General features: G+C 37.6%; 2 protein-coding genes and 1 long non-coding RNA gene across 5 annotated transcripts; 2 read left to right on the top strand and 1 right to left on the bottom strand.

The window, feature by feature from the left end:
• Positions 1 to 145: 145 nt before the first annotated feature.
• On the top strand, positions 146 to 11,366 carry LOC113680279 (T-box transcription factor TBX20). Of its 3 annotated transcripts, XM_089192913.1 has the most exons (8): positions 146 to 189; positions 284 to 345; positions 6,559 to 6,805; positions 7,203 to 7,476; positions 7,908 to 8,066; positions 8,652 to 8,728; positions 9,138 to 9,295; positions 10,276 to 11,366. In XM_089192913.1, the coding sequence occupies exons 3-8, from the start codon at positions 6,636 to 6,638 to the stop codon at positions 10,467 to 10,469; spliced, it is 1,032 nt and encodes a 343-aa protein (XP_089049039.1). In that variant the 5' UTR covers positions 146 to 189; positions 284 to 345; positions 6,559 to 6,635; the 3' UTR covers positions 10,470 to 11,366. The 3 variants fall into 3 exon arrangements, with proteins under 3 accessions (XP_089049039.1, XP_027053102.1, XP_089049038.1); XM_027197301.2 differs by lacking the exon at positions 146 to 189 and having other exon boundaries at positions 218 to 345; XM_089192912.1 differs by lacking the exons at positions 146 to 189; positions 284 to 345 and adding an exon at positions 5,988 to 6,389.
• Positions 11,231 to 15,205, bottom strand: LOC149035614 (uncharacterized). The gene is made up of 3 exons (XR_016182660.1): positions 14,978 to 15,205; positions 12,244 to 12,325; positions 11,231 to 12,123 (listed from the first exon to the last, which is right to left on the bottom strand). It is a non-coding gene; the product is annotated as an uncharacterized LOC149035614 (long non-coding RNA).
• On the top strand, positions 14,381 to 23,640 carry LOC113680438 (T-box transcription factor TBX20). Its single transcript, XM_027197476.2, has 7 exons — positions 14,381 to 14,763; positions 15,121 to 15,367; positions 17,047 to 17,320; positions 18,015 to 18,173; positions 18,714 to 18,790; positions 19,899 to 20,062; positions 23,189 to 23,640. The coding sequence occupies exons 1-7, from the start codon at positions 14,667 to 14,669 to the stop codon at positions 23,356 to 23,358; spliced, it is 1,188 nt and encodes a 395-aa protein (XP_027053277.2). The 5' UTR covers positions 14,381 to 14,666; the 3' UTR covers positions 23,359 to 23,640.
• Positions 23,641 to 25,250: the final 1,610 nt, after the last annotated feature.

The following is a 25,250-nucleotide window of genomic DNA, read 5'->3' as shown; positions in this document are numbered from 1 at the left end:
TTTCAGACAGACAAATTAACTCTCATAATAGATATATCAGCGAAGTGATTTTTCATAGAAATCGTACGTGCACGTACCGTAGCTTGCAATTGCACGCATAGTTTAAAATAGTTCACCTCGTGCGTTTCTGGCGATAATATTACATACCTCAAATCCTACAAACTATGCCAATGAATAGGAAGTAGATCGGTAAGAAAAAATTACATACTGCCAAAATAAGTTTATTCTAAGCTCGTGTGGTCAGTAAAGCTCGCACGCTAATGTCTTCACTCTATCAATTTAGAGATCAGAGAAACCACAAAGTCCGAGGCATCCCATTTTAGCTCATAACCCGATCAACTGAAGGTTAGTATCCGGCTATTTTAGCAATAGAAAGTTTTGCGTGAACGGAGTCTTTTTTAAGTGGTTGAGTCCTTAAGATTTAAGGGAACAATAAATCTATTTCAAATGAAAAAGGACATTTTATGGTGGTAACTGTGGCAGCCACCTGAACATAGATCTAGCGTTATGAGTTTGTAACCAATGTGCCTCATTGACTGCAGCGGAAATTAGTGAACCACGATAATCGTTTTGGCCGACAGTATGGTCATTAGTTTCTCATCTAAAATTGGAATACTGAGAAACAAAAACTTGATGACACCCACTTGTGAACGATTTTGCACCCTATGGTGGCAAAATCTTCTGAGAATTGGGCTTAAAATCCTGTATGGCTCGCATGATGACCGTTGCTAGAGCATACTTCGAGTAGGAGTTGTGTCGGGGCCGGAACGCCCGGGTTACCACCCGCACTGCTTAGTTAGCGACACGTTTCCATACACAACTGTTCAATGTTCAGGGACAAAGGGTTTGTATGTGGGTAAAAAAGCCACCCATCACCTTAAAACAAATCGTTCCGGCCGAAAAAGCGTGGAATAGGAATTTTAAGCTTCCACGGTATTCTCGGCAAAACTTTATTTAAAGACATCGCATTGCTCACATCCCAAACTACCGTGGGAAAATAATACTTTCCGTGCAAGGCTATCCCCGACGATCCGGTGGCATGTTTTACGTTGGTTAACAGGGCTTATCCTTAGAGAAAAATGAAACAAAACCCGGCTCATTTAATTATCAGACATCGGAAACAGGACCATCAGCCACTAGGGAGGTTGCAACTGTAGCAGAGCTGTATATAACCACCATGCACTTCATGTCATTTCTATGCTTTCCTTTAGTTTCCCTTTTGTTCTTCTTGTCTGTTTGTTTTCTCCCCTCGATATTTTTGGCTCATGAGTGTTTTTTTTTTATTATTATAATCTATCGCTTGTCTCATTGCTCGTTTTTGTGTTTCGTGGTCTGTTGGAGTCTGTTTATTGGTTTCTTGGTTAGGTTAGTGAACTGCTTATCTGCTTGAACACTCTTCTCTCTTGAGGATGCAAAGGAAATTTCAGTCTTTCTGTGCAATAACTGTAGCTCTGTTCATCAGAGGTGCAAATTTTCAACTAACGCAAGAATCTCTCTTCAGTTACCAAATATGGTCATAAAAGTTAGCTAATTCCACTTCTCGTGCGGAAACACCAAACATGCTGCAACACCTTTAAGATATGTTTAGCAAAGAGTTAGAATATTTTCATCTGAAAAGTTATTTTTCCTCTGGTTCCTTAGAGACAACAGCGAAATGACAGGCGAAAATGCAATTGGCACTGGAACTGATGACAATTGTCTCTATTCGAATAAGATAAACCAGGTACACACGGTTTAAGGAAAAAGATGATTCAACTCGCCTGTAACCGTAAATGTTTCAATGAATGTTTTCCATATCATGTACCGTTTCCCGGCATGAAAACAACAGTTACATAGGATCATAATGTCACATGACTTTTTATCGAAGTAATCAGATTGAACGAACACAAGGTTTGTGGATATAGTGCTTATCCATAACGTTTGCTTTACCAAGCAATACCGTCAGAAGTTTATAAAAGCCCTACAAGAAGATCAGAGAAGCGAGTACTTGACTTGCGAAGGTCTTACCTTCTGAAGTGCTCGAAACTTTGGGCCATGTGTTTGAGTGACTAATCTTTTAAACTTTCCTGAGTCAAGACCTTCACGCAATTCACAAAATTCACGATTGAAAGGCCGGGATACTGTTCTCAAGGTGTTCGGCCGTTTATCTAACGTCATGCCTCGTCCTTTACTCTCTAAATTGCATCTACACTTCTAATTGAATAACCATGTACGGTTAAATTCTTGATGAAGCAACTAACAGTTCTGAACCAAAAGGCCTCGCTGAAATTATGATCCCGTGTTTAAGTGAACATTCACCGGATTTGCATGGTTTTCAACGAGTTAAATGTCTGTTTCAGGCAAGATTTATTCGATTTCCCAACTTATATTTTCTTCAATTAGATAGTAGGCCGTCCTACTAGTAGTTGTAAATTTTCTTTGTTACTCATACATTCTGGCTGACCTTCATAACTCAGAACTAATTAAAAGTTTATTGAAAGAGCGAGTTCCATTTAACCAGTGGAATTATTCTGTGTGAATATTCATCATCCCTGTAAAATGTAGTTATGTGTTTGTGATACACAGACTTAGGAAAAAATCTCACTGTTCCAAATAGGAATATTATTTATGATCCATTGGCTCCCACTGCAGAATATGGTAAGGCATGCGCCCAGTCATTTTAACCTAGCAAATTTCTTGACATAGCCGTCTGAATCTGTAGGATTGTTACTTTTGAGAGATAGACCCCTCGAAAGTGACTTAGAAGACATACATGTACCGTGCTTGAGATTTCATGTTCACAGAAGCGTTGTTAACCAGCTAAATAATTTTACAAGGCGCTTGCAAGCCTGCACTCAGCCGTGTCAGTTCCATAAAAATCTGTTTGCTCATTTATTTATCTGTCTGCTAACTGATGATCCTCATCGAACGATTGGGAGAGTACTTCATTTTGGTCTGGGAGATTTTGTGTGCGTTCCTGACTGATACCTTATTAAAACAATGTGTCCGTTAGAAACTCTTCATGTAGAAAACTGAGGCGAAAGCTCTCTGCCATACAGCATGGTTGGAATGTCAACCGGCCAAAGAGTATCATGTCTAGTGAGCGGTGATCTGGCGTCCAAGAGTGACTGAGCCTTTAATGTATGATTTGCCATCAAAATTCAAAGGGGGATTTGAAAGAACTTGAGCTCTGAAATTTGCAGTCCTCAGACAATTTCAAAAGCGTGTAGTCAGCTTAGTTGTTTGTTAAGAAAAAGAGTATACGATGTAGATAGACAGATAATTAAAATGTCTCGAATGTTTCGTCTTAATGCAAAATTGAAAAAAAATGTATCACACTCTTAGTGTTTTAAGATATAATTGAATTACGCCGGGTTTTCACAATTCGATAAGTGAATTGTTCACGGCTTTACACATAGGCCTGTATTTAAAACTAATCATAACAATTCCGAGAAAATCAGATTTATCTGTTTCAAGCGGAACTGTTCTCCTGGGGGAGTAGCTTGTCGAAGTCAGACGGACATAGACTTCTCCATAGGTTTCTGTGCTGAGCGCTGATATCGTCCTCAAAGTTGGCACCCATCTTGACGAACAATCTAGCATCAAATATTTCCGCAATTCTGTTTTGGTACATTAGAATTGAAGCTTATCGCGGGGTAATTTTAGTCAAGCACACGGAAAAAGGTTGTCATCAGTTGGAAATCAGTAGAATTATCTGTTATCTTTGTTACACATCATGCAAATCATTTATTTTTTATTGTTGATTACGCCATAGCACTTTGAAGATACAAATGAAGATGTCCTATCAGACAACTAAATTCTTGTCGTTACCAGTCAAATTCCGTCAACAGATCAACACATGTTCATAATACTTAAACAGCTAAAATAACAGAAATCACGCTGCCAAGTACAGATCAACCAAACGCTGTTTTTATTCGTTTTGTGCACTTACTTTGACCTATTGTTGTCATTATATCATTATATGCTTCCGCTGTTTCACTTTATTCATGACGGCCTTCTCTTCATGCAGTTTACTTTATTTTACTCTAATTTTTCCGGAATATCAAAATGTTCTGAAATGTTCATCTAAGTGTCGTATCGGTTTCTTAAAGTCTAGGATAAAGGACCACAAAATATTGAAAAAAACTTGTTCGATATACGATACTGTTGAAATAACACCGACCGATGTGTACATGCAGCCGTCGACTTATATTTCTTTAATAGTGTAACAAGCTCATGTTGAATAACACTGTGGCCTCTTCACGGGCGGTTCACAACCCACGTCTTTGAAAAACATGGTACGATTGATAAATAAACAGCTTAATTGAGCGATGAAAGACAACGGATAGGTGTCCATCCTTTTGAACACATATGGCGATAGTTTACAGGATGGGTGCTTTAGGCGAAGATAGTGATTTTTAAAACACATAAATGCTTAACGCTTGCGTTATTGACCAGACTGAATCACTCTACCATACAAAATTAGGTGGCTAAGGTCTCAGAACAAGTTCTTTAGTTGTCTTCTCTGTCAGTTTACCTGAACTTGAATAATTCTTCAGCCACCAGACTTGTCAACCGCAAGGATTTACTTTATTTTCGTGTGCATGTCGTGAGCGCAAAAAAGCTAGACTGTAATCGAATACCTATTGAAATAATGAGTTCCTATTCATGTTAATGCGACACTTATCTAGATTCTTATCAGTATATTAAGCTAATTAAGTGAACGGTGTGAATGGTGTTTGATTTCATGTAGGCCTAGATTGGTTCAACACAGGTCAAGAGGGACGTGTGACTTTACCAGCGTGGAGGATTACTAACCCTTTTTACAGAGCTAAACAGATCTCACGAAAAATGTGAGGAATGTGGTTCTTCAAGAACGGCATTTCCATTAAGAACGAAGTTTGACAAAGACCATCGACGTTGATGAACAATGTCACCTCAGGAAGTTGAGTAATTTCAGGCCTACCCACAAATCCAGATGTGTCGAGTTGGTACTGCTATCAGATGAAGATCTTTGTTCTCATCACGAAAGGAATGAAATGTTTCTTTGTCTTAAGCAGCTAACCTAATCAAAAGCTTTTCAATACTTTGAATAGATTTCGTCGGCACCTCTGTGCTTTCTTCAGCTCTGATAGGGAATACTCATCAGCGTGGGAAAATAATTTCGCCTTGTCAACAGCCTTTCTCCTCTCAATCGATAACACACACTTTTGTTTGTTACAACGTAAAATAATTAATATTTAAGAAGGACCGCCAGAGATGAGAAGTGAATAAAACTGCATAAGATTTTGAGGTTTTTATTGAGAATTGGAGCAGCAACATAACTAAGAACTTTTCTCTCACTATAATTGCACGTATTGTTGAATGAGAAAGACATAAGTTTACTCCTCTTGTTCAAGGCTATTGTTGGAATGCATACAGCGTTAGGCAAATCCGCCATAAAACTGTCTGATTTGCGCCGGCCGATCTTGTACAATCCTAAAACGAATAAACCGATCAGAGGGAGCAACCTATTTCCGTCAACTATCGAAGCAAACAAACAAAAGTTTAAACAGTGTAAAGTTGTTATCTTTACGAAGGTCATCACCACCGGAATGAATTCTTAATCAAAACTAAACCAATCAAAAACCTAACATTTCCTAGAAATTTAAGATTTCTGGAGACTCTCTTTAAAGGTGCCGTTGTAAACTTTCGATTTATTTCAGGGCAGTTAATGGTCCATAGATTTGATTGCTAGATTTAAGATTGGGTGCCATCATCTTTCATCATATGAGGAGAGGCCTAATCTTGCCTCTCAACTCCGCTTAACACAAGCCTTTTACTGAACGAGTGCACGACATCGACTTCGCCTTGTGGGGCTGCGAGCTAGCCTCATACTTCTATCTCTGAGAAGTGTTAATATTCCGAGTCAAGGGTAAAACAAGTTAAACAATAACCTAATATACCCTAGAAAGGTCAATTCACTTCCTAAGACATCAAAACAAATAAACACGGTCATGTTCCTTGATAAGTCAATCTGCCATCTTTTCTGCAGGACAACTTGATGTCATTAGAATCAGAGTTTCGTAGCTCATGTTTATCTGAACCAACTAGTTGATAAGTTCCGTATGTGCTATGTTGAGTATCAAAGTGAATGGCATATGACTACGCTATTCTGGGATGCGGTCTCGTCCCAGTGCTTTTCCCAATTGACAAAATACCAAGGCTGTCATCAAAGTATTAATTGCTGTTTATTGCCTGTTTGCCAAAGAACTTAGCAGCTTGCGTGAAAAGGGTGCGACAAACGAGAATACACTGTCTGTGAAGTATACTACGAGTCTTAATGGAGTCTTCACCGTCTCTTTCAATGAAGGCAAATGCTTTCTCTATAGCCTCTCTGATGTCCTCTAGAGATGATCGAGGCGATTTTGGTAAGAGCATAAAACGACACAAGTATTTTGACGCACTTATCAGCTAAGTCATCCGTTTTGAGATTCTGACAAAGTGGCGCAAATTTTGAGTGCCTCAGAGAGTTGGTTCGAAGCATTATTTAAGGGTCACAGCTAAATATATGTATTTTTTAATCATTTCATTCTCTAGATCCGAAATTGTCTCCAAAAGACAGAGCGGAGAGTTTTTCTGAAGAAGAAACTACTCAACCACCGCCGGCAAAGAGGATGAAGTCTTCGTCAAGCGAAGAAACCATCGAAGACAAAGAAAGCGGGAATGAGTACGAAAACCCTTCTAAGGACGAACTGAGAAACATAACCGTTGAATTGGAAGGAAAAGAGTTATGGGAGAGATTTAGTGAACTTGGAACTGAAATGATCATTACTAAGGCTGGAAGGTGAAGTGCATTGTGAGTCATCTGTGGCGCGCTGACCTGGAAAAGCCTATGCTTTTTGTGCAGTGCCACCAACTGATCTTTACGCTAACCGCTTGTAAATCGGTGCCGGAAATCAAAGTTGTTAAAAAGATAACAAGCTGTTTTATAAACAGCATCTATGCGTTTGCATAAACATACGTACGGCTCTTTATTGATGCTTCCTACCGTGTAAATTATCACATTCACTCACACAAACCACTGGACTGAAAGTTTTGATTTCTCATCTGATAAGTGATGTTAAGGTGCAATGTCGATGATTTAATTTGCCAGACCCATAACAGAAATAACCACATATTCTGAGTGCGCCCTTAACATCTACTTTCCAAACTATTACTGAGAGTAATTCTCTTTTTCGCAGGCGCATGTTTCCCACATTAAGAATATCTGTGAACGGTGTTAACCCCAAAGCAAACTATATGGTCTTAATGGATATAGTGCCTGTTGATGACAAACGCTACAGATACGCCTATCACCGTTCAACTTGGCTTGTGGCGGGTAAAGCTGATCCACCAGCGCCTGTAAGACTCTACATGCACCCTGATTCGCCTTTTACTGGCGAGCAGTTGTTGAAACAGATCATATCATTTGAAAAAGTTAAACTGACCAACAACGATGGCGACCGTAACGGACATGTAAGTAAACCGTTTTCTTTTTCATTTAGTACTTCAGAAGGAGCTTCTATAATCTCTCCTGGTCTGAGGAATAATTTTATCTCTTTGATTCAACATTCATAGCACCTTAAATCCAAACCACTTTGTACACAATTTGTCTCTCTTCTAGGGCACACAGTTTCAGAACAGCTCACAAAGAGCGGTTCGTACATCAACGAAATATTAGTTCTTGAGCATTCATGGTGCTTCAGCTTCCAAAAACCCATAAAACTTGAAGAAAGTTGACATCCAATTGAAAAATAATTAACTTTTGGGGCCATAAGAAGCTCAGAATCCTACGCAATCGGGGGCATCATTCCAATTTGCAAACTGCTCGTCTTACTTCAAACTATCCTACGATTTTTGTCCTATATGGCACGTTTAGTGATTTGCCTTGTTTTTGAACATTGCAGCTCATTCTTAATTCTATGCATAAATACCAGCCTCGAGTGCATATTATTCGTAAACGTGACCACACAGCTTCTGTAATTAATCTCAAGTCCGAGGAGATGAAAACCTTCACCTTTCCAGAGACAAATTTCATTGGAGTGACAGCATACCAAAATCAACTGGTGAGTATTTTTTCACGAGCTAACTGTTTCATTAAATATCACATTTTTAATCCTGCGCTATTTGTAGCATTTGGAAAATTATGTAGCACCTAAAGATGTAACAGACAAATTGTGGGAAACTAAAACGTTATTCCCCTGTTTCACGCTTTAATTGAATTATCATTTAATTAGGAAAAACACATGCAACCTCAAGAGCTCATTTGAAGGTTCTTCTTCTCCCTAGCCATGTAGCGACAAATTATGGCTTTTCTGTTGCATAAAATATTTGCGTATTTGTAACTACTATGTGAACGAGTTCTTTCAGAAATTAAAAGGAGATTTTCTGAAGCCAACACAGTTTAAAATTGTTCTCGACGAGATATCATTAATTGTAATTAACAAAAAAAAAAAAACTAAAAAGAACGGTCGATCGTGATCGGAAATATGTCCCAATATATCTAGAATGCACAAAGACGGATGTGGGTAAAAAAAAACATACACAATGGCTTTCCTATTAACATCTTGGTCAGTTCCATTGAGCAAGATCCTTTCTTAATAACGTAATTTAAAGCCACTAATGTCCGTCTTTATTTTTCCGCTTCGCAGATCACACGATTAAAAATAGATAGCAATCCATTTGCCAAAGGTTTCCGGGACTCATCACGTCTTATTCCAGTAGAAAGGTGGGTGTCAAAAGTAAGGAAGGTAAATACTCTTTTCACTGCCGTAAGAGTTCAAATTTGGAAAAACGAAAATGAGCATACAAAACATTATCTTAAAACAAGCTATGGTTGAAGAAGTAAAGCACTGTTTTTCTATCGACAGTAGTTTGACGTAACACCTTCGTTAACATCTTTCTTTGTATTTAACTTTTGCATTTCTTATCCCAGTTAACGCAGCGACTCTGCTCTGTCATGAAAGAGTTAGAATCCACCTGAGTGGAGATAAATCTTGCCGCTATTCGCTGATTCAAAGAACAATGACCAAAGACTAGAAATTGTCGTGCTTAGGGTCCTTTTCAAACTCTTGCATGTAGATACCCATAAACCATGAAAATGATTCCATCTTCAACTTCTTTTGTTTTAATTTCAGAGACTGTTTTCACGACGGTCACCCCCCTTCGATGGTTACAGACCCGTTGTATCCGTCTCTTTCCTTTCCGCTAATACCACAGCTTGGGGTTAACAACAGATACCAGCTTCCCAAGATCGGCTGTAGATCTCAAGACAAGGCAACTTTCTTCCAAACAGGTGATTTAAGTTAAAAATCAAGCGGACATGAGTACTGAGGAAAATTTAGAAACCCGACCATATATACCGCAGACATGAATCAAGGAAAGATACCAAAAACTTGCTATTTATCTTTCACAACCTTGCGATTTCTCCCAGTTATTTTAACGAAAATATGCAATATTAAAGCGATGCACCGATATGGGTGGCGTGAATTGATTGGTGAATTAATCGAAGTGAAATCGATTATCTGAGTTTTATTTTCTCACCACAATCTACTTAAATAGGGCGTCTTCTAGGAACTCAGTGATAGACATAAACTAGTCCTACAGGCACTATTCCCAGCAAAACGCGACCACTTTGTTTTTTCAATCTGTGCGTGTCACGACATTCCTTTGTTTTAAGTTTTCGCGAGTTTCATCTACAATAGTTTGTATCTCGCTAAGTATAAGGGAATTCACTTTCTGCAATTAATAATGAATTATGACTTCGAATATATTCTAATGTAAAAATTGCCGAGAAATAGTGGACCTGTTTTCGTGGCAGTTTTGCATGAGGAATTTAAGTTTTGATTTTTCACCACCCAAGGCTATAAAAATGCTAAAGAAGTGTTTCATGATCTCTTCTTGCTCTCATTTTCTCCTTTTCTGGCTATTTTCTTGTCCTTTACGGGTGGCAAATGCTCAAATTTTGCGAAAAAACAAACCATCCTTATTATGAATGTTCGTCAGTCCTCTCTTACTGTATATGTATAATTTGAATAAATAAATAGTGTCTTACGATCTTTTTTGAAATTTTGAATAGCTTGAAACTTTGGATCGCATTAAATCAGAACCATTTCTCTGCAATATCACGTTGTACATGCTTTAAAGCAAGCTCAATGTTACTTTCGTGACCCAAGGTTTGACGAAATGCCTGTATCATTTGTTTCTTTCCTTTCGTCCTTAACCCTTATTTTATTTTATCAGAATCCTCCAACTCTCTCTCTTCCTTTTTTCAAGGGTGTCCACCACCGTCACCAGCTATTCCAAGAGTTCCTTTCACAGGAGTCCTAAGTCCCTTTCACCAGCAAGGTTTGCCCAACTTATTGTCGTCTATTTCTTCACCAAAACCCATGGGAGCGCTGGAAGTACCTCCACTACCACCTTACAGTGTTCACGGGGACTTTGCTGGCTCAACGTTACCCTTCTTTTAAACTAGATGTATGTTACATGCAGTGAGATAATAGAATCGGAACGACGAGTACATTTCCTCTTTGACTAACAGGATATCTGCATCATGACCATGGCTTGTAAAGCACATTCTGCACCCAATATTTATCATGCTCATTTCGCCAATTCCTTTGGCGACTTGCATCATATTTTGTACAAGCTGGAAAGGCTAAATTGGCCTTTAAAAACTCATTCCCTTTATGATCGAAAGATTTTGCTTGCTTTTAAGCTACTTCGGCTATGTTCGACCATTTTGAATTAGTATGTATTTAAGGGTGAACATATTGATTAAGGACATTTATATACCTTTCCTATGGATATTACACCCACGCACCAACATTCCTTGCCGGTAAACTAAGTTACCAAGTGATGAAGTTACTAACTTCAAACGCTTGCGTAAAGATACCGGTAAAGACAATAATTACTCAACTACAATGTCAATAGAACTTGTATTATTGTATATAGTGTTATGTTCCTGGAGTTAAGAATAACCAATCAAGTAATATCGTCATTACAGCATTTATTATGAAGATATAGAATTCCTCCCTTTGAGCAGGTTGTGGTAGGTCTCATAGACCCCTTTTCCTTTGAAATAATTTCTTGTTCGATTGTTTTGTAGCAATTTTTTGTTCAAATTTTGTAGCGGATCGGCGAAACTCTATTTAAAAAGGCCAACGATCTTATAAGTGTGAAAAAGGTTGTCCTTCCTTCTTTTTTTAATCATTTTTACTCTTGGAGAAACTTTATATGTGACCTATTTATTATTTTTATTTGGAATATCCTAGGAAAAGAAATGTGAACAAAACGAATTGTAAAAAATGAAAATTTAACCAATTAGTTATAATGATGCATCTTCATTAAAGTGTTTCAGTTGTACGATATCGATGTCCTTGGTGTTGCTTTAGTCTGTTTGAGATCATCTTTTAAAGTTGAAAAGCAGACAAAGAATGTGTTCCCTTTAGAAAGGCAGTAATTTAGATTTGGGGAAACAATGGGAAAAGGTGAGCAGCACAGACATCGCGATTGAGCTAATTCCTTGATATTCGCGGTTAGTAGAGTGCAAGCATAAGAAAATACCATACAGCGTTTGTTGACTCTGCAGCTTATAAGGGTTAAGGGTTCCTACAAGGGAAACAATAACGTTCTCAAGTTGAAACTATTTGAGCATTAAGATCATCATTTCAGTCACGATAGTCAGGCCAGCGTCCGATCGGAAAAGAGCGCATCTGAAAGGTTTTTTTTTGTATGGTTTTGCCATTTAACAATGGAATACTGTCAGCACCTTTACATCAACACAGTTTGTTATCAAGTGTTGAGTGCTGAACAGTCAGCAAAAGGTAAAGGCCTGTTAGTCGATTGGCTTCACATTTCCCAACTACATTACGTGATGGCCTAAGAGACTCATGGAGCTTCGAGGTCTAAATGAATGTCAGAGCTAGAGAGTCTCTGTGTCACCAGCTCGGCAAAAAAATCTGCTGAATATTCGGACAGATTATCCATTCAATTAATCTGGTAAATTGATCTTAAAATAAGCTGTGAACAGAAGCCAGGAAGATGCGTAGATAACCCCGTGTCACGGGAATAGGCGGCATTGAACTGTCGAAGATGTTACCGACGGATGGAAGCGGCTGAGATGTCCTGATAAGAGAAAAGATGAGGCCATCAATCCGGGTCAACTAAGAACAGATGGTCAGGTATGAAATTACTTCGGTCTTCTTTACTGCTTGTGGACTCATTTTTTATTGAAAAGATGCTTACCTTTCTTTAAACTTTCATTGTAAGACCCAAGTACAGTACCGTGTAACAATGTTTTTGTTCCCAAGAGTCTCCGTGATGGCTCCTATTTGCGAAGAAAATAGCTTGATACAATCATCAATTTGTTTATTCAATCATCACTTTACGTACTTTTACTTTGTTTTAATATCTACAAATTTTAATTCAATTTTGACAAATAAGGCACAAAACGGCGGCATAAATTCCATTCTTTGATATGCCAAACTCAAACCATTACCCTGTTTTGAGATAGTTTGATCAAAGTTTTAAGGTTATTGAGAGAGATGGCAAAGCGTAAGTCGAACGTTTAAAAAGCAAACGTGGCGGTGATAAACCATCTCCTGCATAATCATATTTTTTTGTTTTTAGATCTACCCCATTTCTTTTGTTACGGTCGAAATCAAACAAATATGCATTAATTTGCAATTTAAGACCTCCAAGAAACTAATACGATAAGCCGATTTTTATAAGTGGAACAGCTTATGTTTGGATCATCAAATGTAATTTTTTTTTTCCAATTTATCTTTTAAATTGAATCCTCGATGAAGGTTCCGCTGGACAATTTGACGACGGTATCAAAATTGACATCGACATCGGAAAATAGAGTTTGATCCGTCAATAAGGCAGTGTTTGACCCAGTATGGAGATATCCATGGGAAATATATCTCTATTGACAATTTAAGGGCACCAGATAAAGCTATTAATACAACTTTTTGTCATTCTCCTATCCCAAAAAGTATAGATAAATCTATATCAGAAGATTGCCTGAGGAAAAGCATTTAGAAAATGTCACCACCCAGTGCCTTATCAGCCTGTAACCCATAGTTAAGGATAGCGTAACTTGCTATATCTTCTCCTATATCTTTTTTCTCCATAAAGCAACTGAAACTAAAATATTCTTCAATGTCTCTCACGAAAACGTTCTCGAACAATCATTTATGTCAGTGTGCCGAGTCAATAGTCATAACAAAGATAACATTCTCTTTGTTAATATTACTCGTTGATTACTCAAATTGATAGTCGATCACCAAACTATATTCCAGACAACAACACAAATGAACTCTGCTTTTTCCATTATTCCATTACCTTCCTATCAGAAAGGCTACGATCACAATTTCAGTGAAATAGTTAGCAGTGTCTGGCAGCGTTCAGTTAAAATGTGAATCGGAAATGCTATTAACTTATCAGTTCTTCGATAACTGGAACACCAGATGTACCTAAACAAGCTATGCATCATGTTGTCAACACTTGGCATTATTCTTTTTCATTAACCTTTTAGGAAACTATTTCCCTTGATGCTAAATACGACTCACTTTGATAACAGCCTGGCAGTTCCTTCTGTCTCTTCTATCATCCGTTTTCACACAAACTCCCGATTGGATGTTTGAAAAAGAGAGCCCAAACAGTGAAATTGTGGAAGATAATAGCACTATCTGAGTATGATTATGTTTGTATTTTCCAAAAGATGTTGATAAAGGCGTATACCTTGTTGGGCCCGGCGAATCCCATTGCCTTAATGATCCTAAGGAATTTCCTTCCAAGACTTTTTGAGGTGAGTGAGTGCAAAGCAAGAGTTTGGGCTCCAGATATTTTTCAGCAGAGGAGATAGTTTTATATTAAATTCAGTGCAATTGTTGTACCTAAGAGTAAAAAATCAGGAGATGCATATCATTGAAAGAATCTCTTAAGTATGTGATAACGAGCGATTGAATGCTTAGCATCATTCTCGGTCTCTTTGCAAATCCTAATGAAATTACATAACGCGCTAAGGTTTTGCAACAAACTTGACTTTCAAGAAGACAAGGTGCACTTGACAGGAAATTTCTGGACCTTCATGGAAAGTTCTAGGTCTTGTGTTAATTTTTACAATAATAGAAAACCTCCTGCTTTTCAGATGCCAAATTACCTGTTGTGATATTTATTTAAAATTTCATACACCTATTCATTCCTAAAGAGAAACTCATATAAAAATAGCGGTACAATCGTAACTCATCCGTTTATTGTTGCGTCGTTTTCCAACAGTGCAGGTCACCAGAGGTTATGGCAGAGTAAGATAACAAACATCTTGTCAAATTTTCGAGACCCTATTTGGAATGTGCGTGATTGTTGCCCTCTGCGTCACACCAATATTGAATTCAAACGTTCAAAAGGGATGGTTCAATCACAAAACCTACTTTTAAAGGCAATTCTCGCTACCAACCACAAATTATTATTTTCCGGGATGATATAAATTTTGGTTTATCTAAATCTGACCATTGTTTAAACATCAATGCGTTAGTTTTGATTGGCTTATGAAAGGCATAAGCCGAGATCCAATCAACAGTTACTTTAATAGCTGTTTATGACTTGTTTGTGTGTATCAGTGGTAATATGAAGGGTTTACGGTACTGTGAATAGACCAGGACGCTATGGCAGAGTGCTACGATCCAAGCAATACACAATCAAATCTCTCTTCTAAGGCCACGGCATTTTCAATTGCGTCTTTGATGGCTTCGGATGAAACTGGTACTTCATCTCTGCTGTGTTATTACTGTTTCTATTCATATTAGCCTCAGAGTAAACCATTAGTTTAAAGGCACATCTGGAAGCAAATGGCAAAGATGTAGTGACCCGCTCTTTTCTGAACTAGATATATTCATATAATAGGATCTATGGTGTCAAGCCCTTGAAACTGTTTCAGTTTTCAAATGATGATCCCAAACGAACAATCGATACTAACCTGGCCCTCTTCGCACGGCGATGATATGTTTTCATAACTATCACGGGTGCGATGAGAGGGTGTCATTGCCCTATCAACGAAAATGAACCTACTTTTAGGCTACTTTCTTACGTATTTAACACGTTGCTATTTGTTGCATTTAGGAGCAGATGAAGCGAAGAGGAAGAAGCCTTGCGCTAACGAAGATGTTCACGTGCAAGGCTCTGCATCTTCAAAGAGGCTCAGATCCTGCGGAGGAATCAATACAGATAGCGTTTCAGATGCGACAACTTCTCTGAATTCAGGAGCCATTGGAGATGTAGAAACTATTACTGCTACCTTAGAGAGTCGCGATCTATGGGATCGTTTCAACGAATTGGGTACAGAAATGATAATAACAAAGTCCGGAAGGTAGGATTAAGATGTTGTGTTGTTTTAATACTGCTGAGTTTTTTTTTTTGGTTTTAATATTCCTTCTAATGGCCTGTCAAGTTATAGAGTACTGTTTCGTTTCGATCAATGTCGCTGTTAGGTACTGAAAAATTCTTAAAACACAGTCGCGAGCATGTGTCAGAGATCCGCCACTTGAATGACCGCAGACAATATAACAGTGAAGACAACTGTTTATGCTACCTACTGTAAGGTTAAGTGATCTCGGAAAATTTATAATGAGGAGAATTACCTCCATTGTGATATGCAGAATTTGCAATTAAATCTGAGTATTTTGCACGCGATAATGCGCTCCAAATGACTCCTTTCTTTCGACTTGAAAAGGCGACCGCAGAGACACACATACTTCACACCATGTTCTGTCTATTGCCTTATTGACAGGTATTGTAGATAGCATCCGAAATTGCTCACGAACGAAGTAGCTAGTTGCACTTTTAATCAAGAGAGACCCTTTTTTAAGGGAAACTGGAAAAAGTTCATCTGACATAGAACGCAAGTTGCTTTTTGCGTTAGAGGTTTGAGACGACTTATTTTTTGGTCTGTCATGAACCATTGATGACTCGTTCGTGTCAAGAAAGTTTTCAAAGTGTTGGTCAAACTACGGCCATGATGCAGGAGACTTTACGAATAAATTCCACAGTATGAAACTCACAATTTAGATTGTTCGTTATTGTTATTGTTCCTATGATTGTGAAGATCGATGTGTCCGGAATAAACTCTTTCTCTTTAGCTTATTATGCTATGTATTCATGGAGCTAAATATGACACTTCGGTTTCCTTCCCTGATTTCGCTCATCATTGAAATAATTCAGGCTTATCTATAAAACTATAACTTGATTGCAACAAGTGACAAAATAGGAAGCAATCAAATCAGATGAAGTGCATCGAAATTCCAAAATTTCCATCACCTTTTCAATAAAGGGCTACCTTACTCTTTAGGAAATCCTTTCCACTGCTTCACTAAATTCCTTCCTAAAGCTATTCTGGTGATTGAGATCAATGTATTTGTATCTAATGATTTTTAGTTTCATCTGTGGAAAAGTCCCCTTAACCAAATCACTTGCATATCAGGAAAGAGACCATTTTAGGCAGCCCTGCAATGTAATGTTGAAGAACACAGTTTTCTGGGCGTGAGAGAACGAAGTACAGACCTATAGTACTTTTTCACTAAAATTATGTGCTTATTTTCTAATTCATGCACAACCTATGAAAGCTCCATAACCAGAATTGTTTAACTGGGAAAGGATATTGATAACTTCAATCTTAACACTATGAACTCTCTATAAGTTGTCTGCTTACTTCTCAGCAGCAACTTGACAATTTTTGCAGTTTGCTCTAAACATTTGACTAACTTGTAAACATGTTTTCCCTTCAGCTCTTGATGATTTTGTTATGAATATCTTGCTCCACTTCTTTCAATAATGATGTCACGTTATTTCGTTTATGTTTATTATCATGAGTAGATGGTTCCATTAATTGTCCTTCTCTTGAAAGAAGCTAACGATAATTTTTACAGAGAAGCTTGCAAAAGAAAACCAATAAATAATGACATAACAATAATTAAACTCATTGAAAAGAAAGAATGAAACTGTTCAAGAGTGCTTTCGCTGACTTAATGTTTTTGCCTTTTAATCACAAAGGAGAATGTTTCCAACCCTAAGAATATCGCTGAACGGTGTTAGCCTTGGGGCAAATTACATGGTCTTGATGGATATAGTGCCTGTTGACGACAAACGTTACAGATACGCCTATCACCGTTCGACCTGGCTTGTGGCGGGAAAAGCTGATCCACCAGCGCCTGTTAGACTCTACATGCACCCAGATTCGCCTTTTACTGGCGAGCAGTTGTTGAAACAGATCATATCGTTTGAAAAAGTGAAATTAACCAACAACACGACTGACCAGAATGGACATGTGAGTAAGAGAGGACTTTATTTATATTCTGAAATATTCATTATGGATACAGCGAGGCGTTTAGAATGAAAGCAATTGCATGAAAAAAAATTTCCTTTTTTTTTGGTTATCTTCATACATAAATGATTTCGTGCAGACACAAGTAGAACAAAGTCGCCGCAACCGGTTGGCGGGGCCTCTATCTCCGCCGGCTTCTACAGCAGATAACGGGCGGCGTTCCAAAAGCGGATAAGATTGGGTGAATAGCTTGTTGGATTCTCCAGAGACTTTTAACCAGTTAGCAAACAAAAACACAGATCCATCGAGTTTAAGAAAAGAGATTTACACCGTAGAATTAATATCGAATTGTTCTTTAAGCTACTTTCATTCCAAAAATTGCACCAAACTTCAACATAGCAAAGTTTGGAAATTCATAATCTATCTGTTTGTAAACCAAGATAAACGTGTGCTAAGATTTGTTCGATTTCATAATTTCCTTTAGAGAACTAGGACTATTCCAGTGTTTTGCTGATCAAGTTTTAGTCAAGAAAGGTTATTTTATTTCAATCAACGTCCTTCGAAATAAAATTCTTTGAAGCAGTATCTTCACAGAAACGTTCGATGTAGACGATTATCACGACCACTGGCTGTTCATTAACAGGTTTAACCTTAAGTTAGTTGTATTATGTCTTAAACACTGCCTATCCTTCAACAGATTGTTCTCAACTCCATGCACAAATATCAACCTCGAGTGCACATTGTTAGAAAACGAGACCACACTGCCTCAGTGGTCGATCTTCATTCAAAAGAGGCAAAAACCTTCGATTTTCCTGAGACAAGCTTCATTGCTGTAACAGCGTATCAAAACCAGCTGGTAAGAAGGCATTATTATCTTAACTAATCTCTGCTAGTTTACGAAAATGCCGACTTGACAAACACGACCCCCACTGTTTGAGAATAAAGACGTTAACAAGATGTTATAAAGATATTCAAAAACTGTTGCTGGTCCACTTTGGCTTCCAGAGTGCTTATTGTATTCAAAGGGGGAAGTTTTTTAACTTCGGTTCAGAACGAAGTGAGAAAAACATGTTTTCTCTTAACGAACCGCCATATATTTCGTCGTGAAAATGTAGCCACTAAACACACCGCTAGGATCACGGTAGATGCCAAAGCTTAAAATAGTTTCAAAAGTCTACACTTAAAATCGTTATTATGAGAATATCTCGGTGGGGGTGAGGGATTTTTTCCTTTTTTTTTTAAACCGTTCCATCCACTCATGACTCACCCTCTCCGTAATCTTATTTCGGTTGTGGCTAACAGCTTAACAGCAGGTCTGGGTCGATTTTGAGGTTCTATCTTTGTTACATTCCACACCAGATCAATTAAAAGTGCATTTCTACACTATAAATTTCAGATTACACGTCTCAAAATTGACAGCAACCCCTTTGCAAAAGGTTTTAGGGACTCCATAAGGATTTTGCCAATGCAAAGGTATGTTGACATATCATATATTGTAGGATGAACTATTCCTCTTCTAGAAGGAACAATGGTTTTTAATACTACAAAATATCCTATCCCTAGGAATTCGGACATGCTTTCATAAGTAGTTTAGCACGTCGGCAGCCTTTAACCTGAAGGAAATAGGTCTACAATATAAAGTAACCTAAATCAAAATACAATTATTCTATGTCAGGTAGTCTTATTTATAGAGAGTTGAAGGAATCGAGGTATAATACTATTATCGAGCAGGAGGAGGAAGGCTAATCAAATTTGAACAAGATTTGTGCTACCGAAAACAGGCTTAACGTGGTTAATATAAGAGGTAGTAATACTTCCTACAGTGTCCATTGTGTGATAATATTTTTATTGTCTTTTTGTTTGTGTTTGTGGTCGTTATTAAAGGAAAATTAAAACAGCCGCTCACGTTAGCGTGACCTTGGCCCAGATATTTGTTACCAGTGGTGCTTTGCAACTCAGTGATACTGACCATTTCTGAAGTGATTTATGTATTTCCATTTCCCAGTTGGCGCAAATGATGGGCCCCCCAAAGCACATTTTTAAAAAAAGTGATTTTATTAAAAGAAATGAAATAATGAGTTAAACAAAAACAAACTCACTCAGTTGATTACTTTATCAATCAAAATACCCACTTATAGGAAATGAAGAGCTGCAATTCCCTTAGTATTTACATCTAGACTTTAAAACCAGTGAAAACCTTGCATACCACGATCTCATTTTTGGTGCATCCCTAAAAGGATATCTTGTCTGATCCCTGTGGCAAGGCCATTGTCTGTAAGCCTTTACATATGGGCATGTATTTTGAATACAACGTACTGAGTACAAAATACTGGAGTTTTCCTCCATTGGCGAACCTTAATCAATGCAGGATGATGTTATTGTTGGCCTACTGAGTGTCTATGTGTTAATGAGGTTATCAGACCGGATGCAAATTAACCAAAAAGGTTCCAAAGAAGTGATAACGAATGTTTTTTCAGAAGAAATGCTCAGTCAGAGCCAGCTATTACGCTTTCCGTACGAGTTTAACTTCCCTTCATGGCACTGATGCCATTTACGAACTGTCTTCCTTCTTCATTTTTAGAGAGTGCCCCCACAGAGCGGCATACCGACAAGGTCATATAAACTCATTATCTGTCCCAGCTACTTATCTACCGAGTCATTTCTTACCTTCGGCTATTCTACAAAGCCATCAAATGGAGCAAAAAGACGCGCATTGCACTGGGTGTTTGGCCAGTCTCAACGAAGGTCAGTGTTTTTGTCTGGACGTTTGGAAACACTCGCTTATTTTCTGAAACGAACTTTGGCGATTGATCCCAGATTAGGGTCTCTACAATCACTGTCGCCAAAGATAACATGTTTAAAGACAAATAAATAAACATAGAGACAGACCGACAACAGAATGACAAGTTTTATAGCTTTGATAGCATAGTTTTACCATTATTAGCCTTTCATTCGGAGCTTATAGTATAATGGTTATTAGATTTGACCAAATCAACACAAAACAATTTTAAACATTTTATTTTGAACCAGTGAGGTGAAATGGAGCCAGAAAACAACTCCGGAAGTTAGGGAAAACGATGGAAATGATAAAATTAAAATCTTGTTTACCTTTTATAACTGTACATTTGTCAAATCGCTACTTAAAACAGTGACATCTTTTAAATCAGAGGGTTTTCGAAAATGTTAAGAGCAAAGTTGAAAACTCGACATTACTGGAATGATTTTGGTCTCCGATGTCATTAATCTTGAATCTGTCCCAAAGTTTCCTTAATACACGCTGAAATATAATACTGAGCCCACAGTAATGAGGAAAACGCGGTACTAAATATTTCCAATCAGGAAATAACTGAAAACGAAACAATGAGAAATTCTCTCTAGTTTTAAAAGCTATGCAAGCCATTTTTTAAAGACGTCTTGTCATATTAATCCTTAACATGAGTAAGATTCACGTACTTATCGGGTAGAAAGGGAGAAATATACGTGGTTGTCAAATTAAATTATTTGACTGCATGTTCAAGCGGGGGGATGGGGTCAGGGAGAAGAGATAGCCTTTCACGTGATGAAAGTGGAAGCCACTCGGTGATTTAAATCAAGTGTCTAACACGCATCGTTAACAACCTTTAAAAGGTATTAAACAGCAATTTCACCTCTTTAAACTTGAAAACATCGCAAAAATGTGCGGAATATTTACAGGAAAGATTCAGGGGCAAATTCCAACCTCTGGGCATCTTAATTTCAACCACGAAATACAGATAAATCTATTATTTTCTCGAAAATCATAATGCAATTTTCTCATGTCAAGACATCGCATTCACACTACCCAGGGGTTGCCCTTTTTAAATTATCATAAACCCCTCTAGAAAGAGGATTTTAAGCTTAGAGACCACACTCTCTTGCGAATTGACTTAAGAACAGCAGCTTTGCGAAAATCCACGACAACAACCTTGGCAATTATTATTGCGTTGTTTCTGAGATATTCTTAGAGATCTAAAGTCATACTATTAGCCTCCGAAGTTCTCTCATTGATCAAGTTTTCCTTTCTCATTTTATTTTCAACTTTCGGTAATCACTGATGGTCGCGTTATGACGTGGACAAGAATGACCAACTTCTCCTGCTAAGATATCTACGATAAGCTCTTAGATTTACTTGCGTCTCCTAATTACAATAGATATATGTTAATTACTTTATTTGCCTTGCACCCTCCGGCATTGGGATAAATTCCACTTGTTTTGCACGCGGTCTCTTTCTCGTAAAAACTTTAGAAGTTGTAATTAAATAATAAGATTAATAAGTTTTAATCTTTGGTTGAAATAGGATTTGGATTAATATATTATTGAGCCATGTGCCTGTTTTTATAATCATTTTGTAAAAAGAGTTTTTGACAAAATTTAATCTTATATCTTATTAGAGAGCGTCCTTTGTGAAGCATTAATTCTGACTCAGAAGGTTACTTGTTCGTTGGAGTAACCCGGAACATAACACCTCATTTACAACATCATACCCACTCTAGCTATGCTCACTCTTAAGTGTCCTTAACACTTGGTGGGCATGAGACCCTGGACTTTTTTTCGCTCTTTTTCACAGAAAACTAGAAAAGTAAAAAAATGTGCAGATTATATGATAATCCCTATGAAAAAAAGATCTGTAGGTTATGTAGACGATTGTAACGGATTAAATAAAAGGGGATCATAAAGTAAAGCTAGTTTAATTACATTAAAGGCTGGGGAGAAATTAGATCACGGATATGCAAAAAATGCGTTGTTTGATCATACGAACAACCTCTTAAATGCGCCGATAGTTGCGAGCCAAAGTCGGTGCTATCTCAGTCAAACAGTTTTAAAGAGATGCGGTGGTGTTTCTCGATTTTTTATGACACCGTCAAAAGCAAGAGCCATTCACACGGAATTTTTAGTTCAACCTATACTTTTTTATTTCGTTGTGGAAAATGGTAGCAGTAGTCTAATTCCACCCACTTAAAAAAGTATCCTTTAAGGACAAAACGGTCATGCATGATATTGCTGATAGAAAAAGCAGAACTTTCTGGTCATATGCGATACTTAGGAAGTCTAAGGTGACATACTCGAGAAAAAGTCCTGGCGAAAAATTTTCTCGTTCATTCCTTACAATAACTTTCTTTGAACCTTTCGATAGGTGTATTTCCCCTAAAACTGAGTCGCAGAAACTTGTCTCTTTTAGTAGTGACCATCTTTCTTACTAAACGTTTGAAAAACCTGCTTTCATAACTTACAGCCAACTTCTTGTTTTCGATAGTTTTAATGCTCGATTTTGTAAAGAAAGTGTTCCATAAGCTAATTAAAAAAATCCTCATCCTAAAGAAGCTTCTGATAATTTGAAAAGGGCAACTCCTGGGCAGCGTTAATATGATTTCTTTACAGGAGAAAATTGCATTATGACATTCTGGAAAGTGTAAGTGTCACCAAAAATTCTTGATTGAAGTGGCGTTCTAAATATTCGTTAACGTCTATGTCGTGATATCATCACGAATACAAGCACAAAGTTCAATATTGCTCGAAAAAGAAAAAAAAAGTAAACAAAAACAAAACAAAGCATAAAAGCCAGCTGAAAGGAAAAATGAACGATGAAAATTTGGAAACGAAGGCTGGTCTCTCAGTTCAAATGTCCTGTAACACCTCTAACTTAGGTAAAAATGTAAACAATGTACGATTTGATTAGGGCACTTTCACGAATAAACAACTAAAAGTCTATTTCTCTATGTGCCCATAACGTACAACTACATGTATATCGCTTCGATCACCATCTTCGGCAAGAAACTTCTCACTTTTGATGGTTTATATGTCACTTACTGCTACTGACGTGTTTGCAAATTTTTTATTTCCCGCTTTGCTTAGATATGATGGGGATGGCCAGTCATCAATGTTTTGCAAACCACAACCCAGTGGCAGATGGTCAACTCACAGTCACAGGGATACCAGTTACACCTGGTCCTTACGTTATGGAGTCACAACTTAGACATGTTTCTCCTTGCGTCTCTCCATACTTCAGTAACGCTCCACAGTAGGCACTGGTAAGCGCTAGTGTCATTACTAACGTCATCGCCACCATCACTAAATAAAACACCCCATGGAAGGACAAACTAACAGCGAAAAATACCGTGTACCGAGCATTCCTCAGAAAATTGTTACAACAGTATTTCTTACCCAAAAAGTATCACTTGAAAATGCAAGGTTGGAGTAAAACCACAAAATGCCGTGTATTAAAAGTTCCTTATCAAGAAGGTAAAGAATGTAACGATAACAATCTAACACATACAGGTAAACGTTTAATAAAAGAAAAACAAAATAGCACCGGTGTGAATTTCATGTCGTGGTAACCATTGCGTCTGAAGTGACGTCATGTTTTTAATATTTTTCCTCGTAGATTATGGACATTTTTTTGTGCAGCATGCATCTCCAACACTGTTATTGTACTTTCCCAATAATATTTTAAAATATCCATTTGCGTGTTTAGGAAGCATAATTCTACAGAGTGAACTCTTCTGAGCCCCTCAATCTACTTACTCAGAACTCGGCTTAAGTTTACAACCTTGGCTTACTTTTAGCGAATAGAAAATTATTTGTGGCGGACATACATTTTCGAGTCAACTGTCAATTTCCTCAGCCGCTAAAACAGTCCAATAAGGGATTTGTTTCATCTGGTGATCTAATCTTCACCACTGTATTGCCCTTTTCATGATTGGATACACATGGTAACTCTAAATATCTCAATCTTCGCCAGTGTCTTACAGATTCATCGAAAACACGCTTGAGAATTAAGCGCGGACAGTGTGTCTTTTTTCGTGACATTTATTCCCACCTTTCGTGACTTTTTCCCTATTTTTAATTTCCCCAACTTTTCCCTCGACTATTTCTTCCATTTCCCCCCGTTTTTTCCCGAATATTTTCTTATCTTTTCCCCAGCTTTTTTCCTACCACTTAACCTTACACTATTTTCACTTTTATCCTGTATTCTCTTTTCCGGATTTTTCCTTGTCCTCTTTACTTTGACAGTTTTATGGAGATTTTCCTCGCCTTTGTCCTAATTCTTTTTTTCCACTCTGAAGTACCCCTATCTGGGGATCCCTTTCGTTACAAAGGGCGCCTTGAAATGACAACTGAGTATTTTCCTGTACATGTGTTAAGCCATGTTTCCATGTTTTTTCCTCATCCGGTAAAAAACGATTGTACAAAACGTGAGGACCTGATTGAAAGCTTTCTGATTCAGGAATGGATTACAGCGACATCTTTATGGGCTTGATTATTTTCAAAGGTATTTGATTAATTTATTCAGCTGTAGAAATGTTGGAGGTGAATCCATGAAATTGATTTACAAATAATGTAGAATTGTGAAAAAGACGGGAAAAAGGATAAGAAAAACAGTGAAAACAATTTCGGAAACGAAGAAAGGGAAAATTCGGAAAAATTCAAAAAAGATTTGAGGAAAAGCAGAACTATCAAGCATGATAATGTAGTTATTTTTGGTATAGTTTAAATCATACTTTCATTACGTCATATATTTTGTACATTCTATATGTCTGATTTCATTATCATATTACATTTGCCGCGAACATCGACGTTTCAGCCAAATAATATCAAAACGCAGCTTGCAACTTTTTGTTTTACTATTCCTTGACATATTCCTCTCAGCTATATTGAAAATTTTACGAAAAAAGACGCATTGATGACGCCACCATAAAAATCATATTGTTTCTTAATTGACTAATAGAATTAAACAACTAAATTCTATGTTTGTGAAGGGTCTCTCCAGGAATAAAAACATAAAACACTTAAGACGTGCAACCATGGTAACATGAACATCAGTGGCGCGCTCGGCTACCCTGTGCCTAATTATTTTGGTCATATTTTGAAGTCATCTGTGTGATCTACCGCTTTAAAGACACCAGCAACATAGAAT

This window comes from Pocillopora damicornis, chromosome 13, assembly GCF_964200805.1.
Source record: "Pocillopora damicornis chromosome 13, jaPocDami1.2, whole genome shotgun sequence".
In the NCBI taxonomy this organism is placed as follows: domain Eukaryota; kingdom Metazoa; phylum Cnidaria; class Anthozoa; order Scleractinia; family Pocilloporidae; genus Pocillopora; species Pocillopora damicornis.
The sequence above is the reverse complement of the archived record's forward strand: the minus strand, read 5'-3'. Positions and strand labels throughout refer to the sequence as shown.

Coding starts and splice junctions, on each gene's coding strand:
- LOC113680279 (XM_089192912.1), top strand. CDS start 6,302: ATGGAGTCTTCACCGTCTCTTTCAATGAAGGCAAATGCTTTCTCTATA. Junction 8,067..8,651: donor CAGCATACCAAAATCAACTG/GTGAGTATTTTT, acceptor TCCGCTTCGCAG/ATCACACGATTAAAAATAGA. Junction 9,296..10,275: donor GGCAACTTTCTTCCAAACAG/GTGATTTAAGTT, acceptor CCTTTTTTCAAG/GGTGTCCACCACCGTCACCA.
- LOC113680438 (XM_027197476.2), top strand. CDS start 14,667: ATGGCAGAGTGCTACGATCCAAGCAATACACAATCAAATCTCTCTTCT. Junction 14,764..15,120: donor GATGGCTTCGGATGAAACTG/GTACTTCATCTC, acceptor TGTTGCATTTAG/GAGCAGATGAAGCGAAGAGG. Junction 18,791..19,898: donor AGGATTTTGCCAATGCAAAG/GTATGTTGACAT, acceptor CTTCATTTTTAG/AGAGTGCCCCCACAGAGCGG.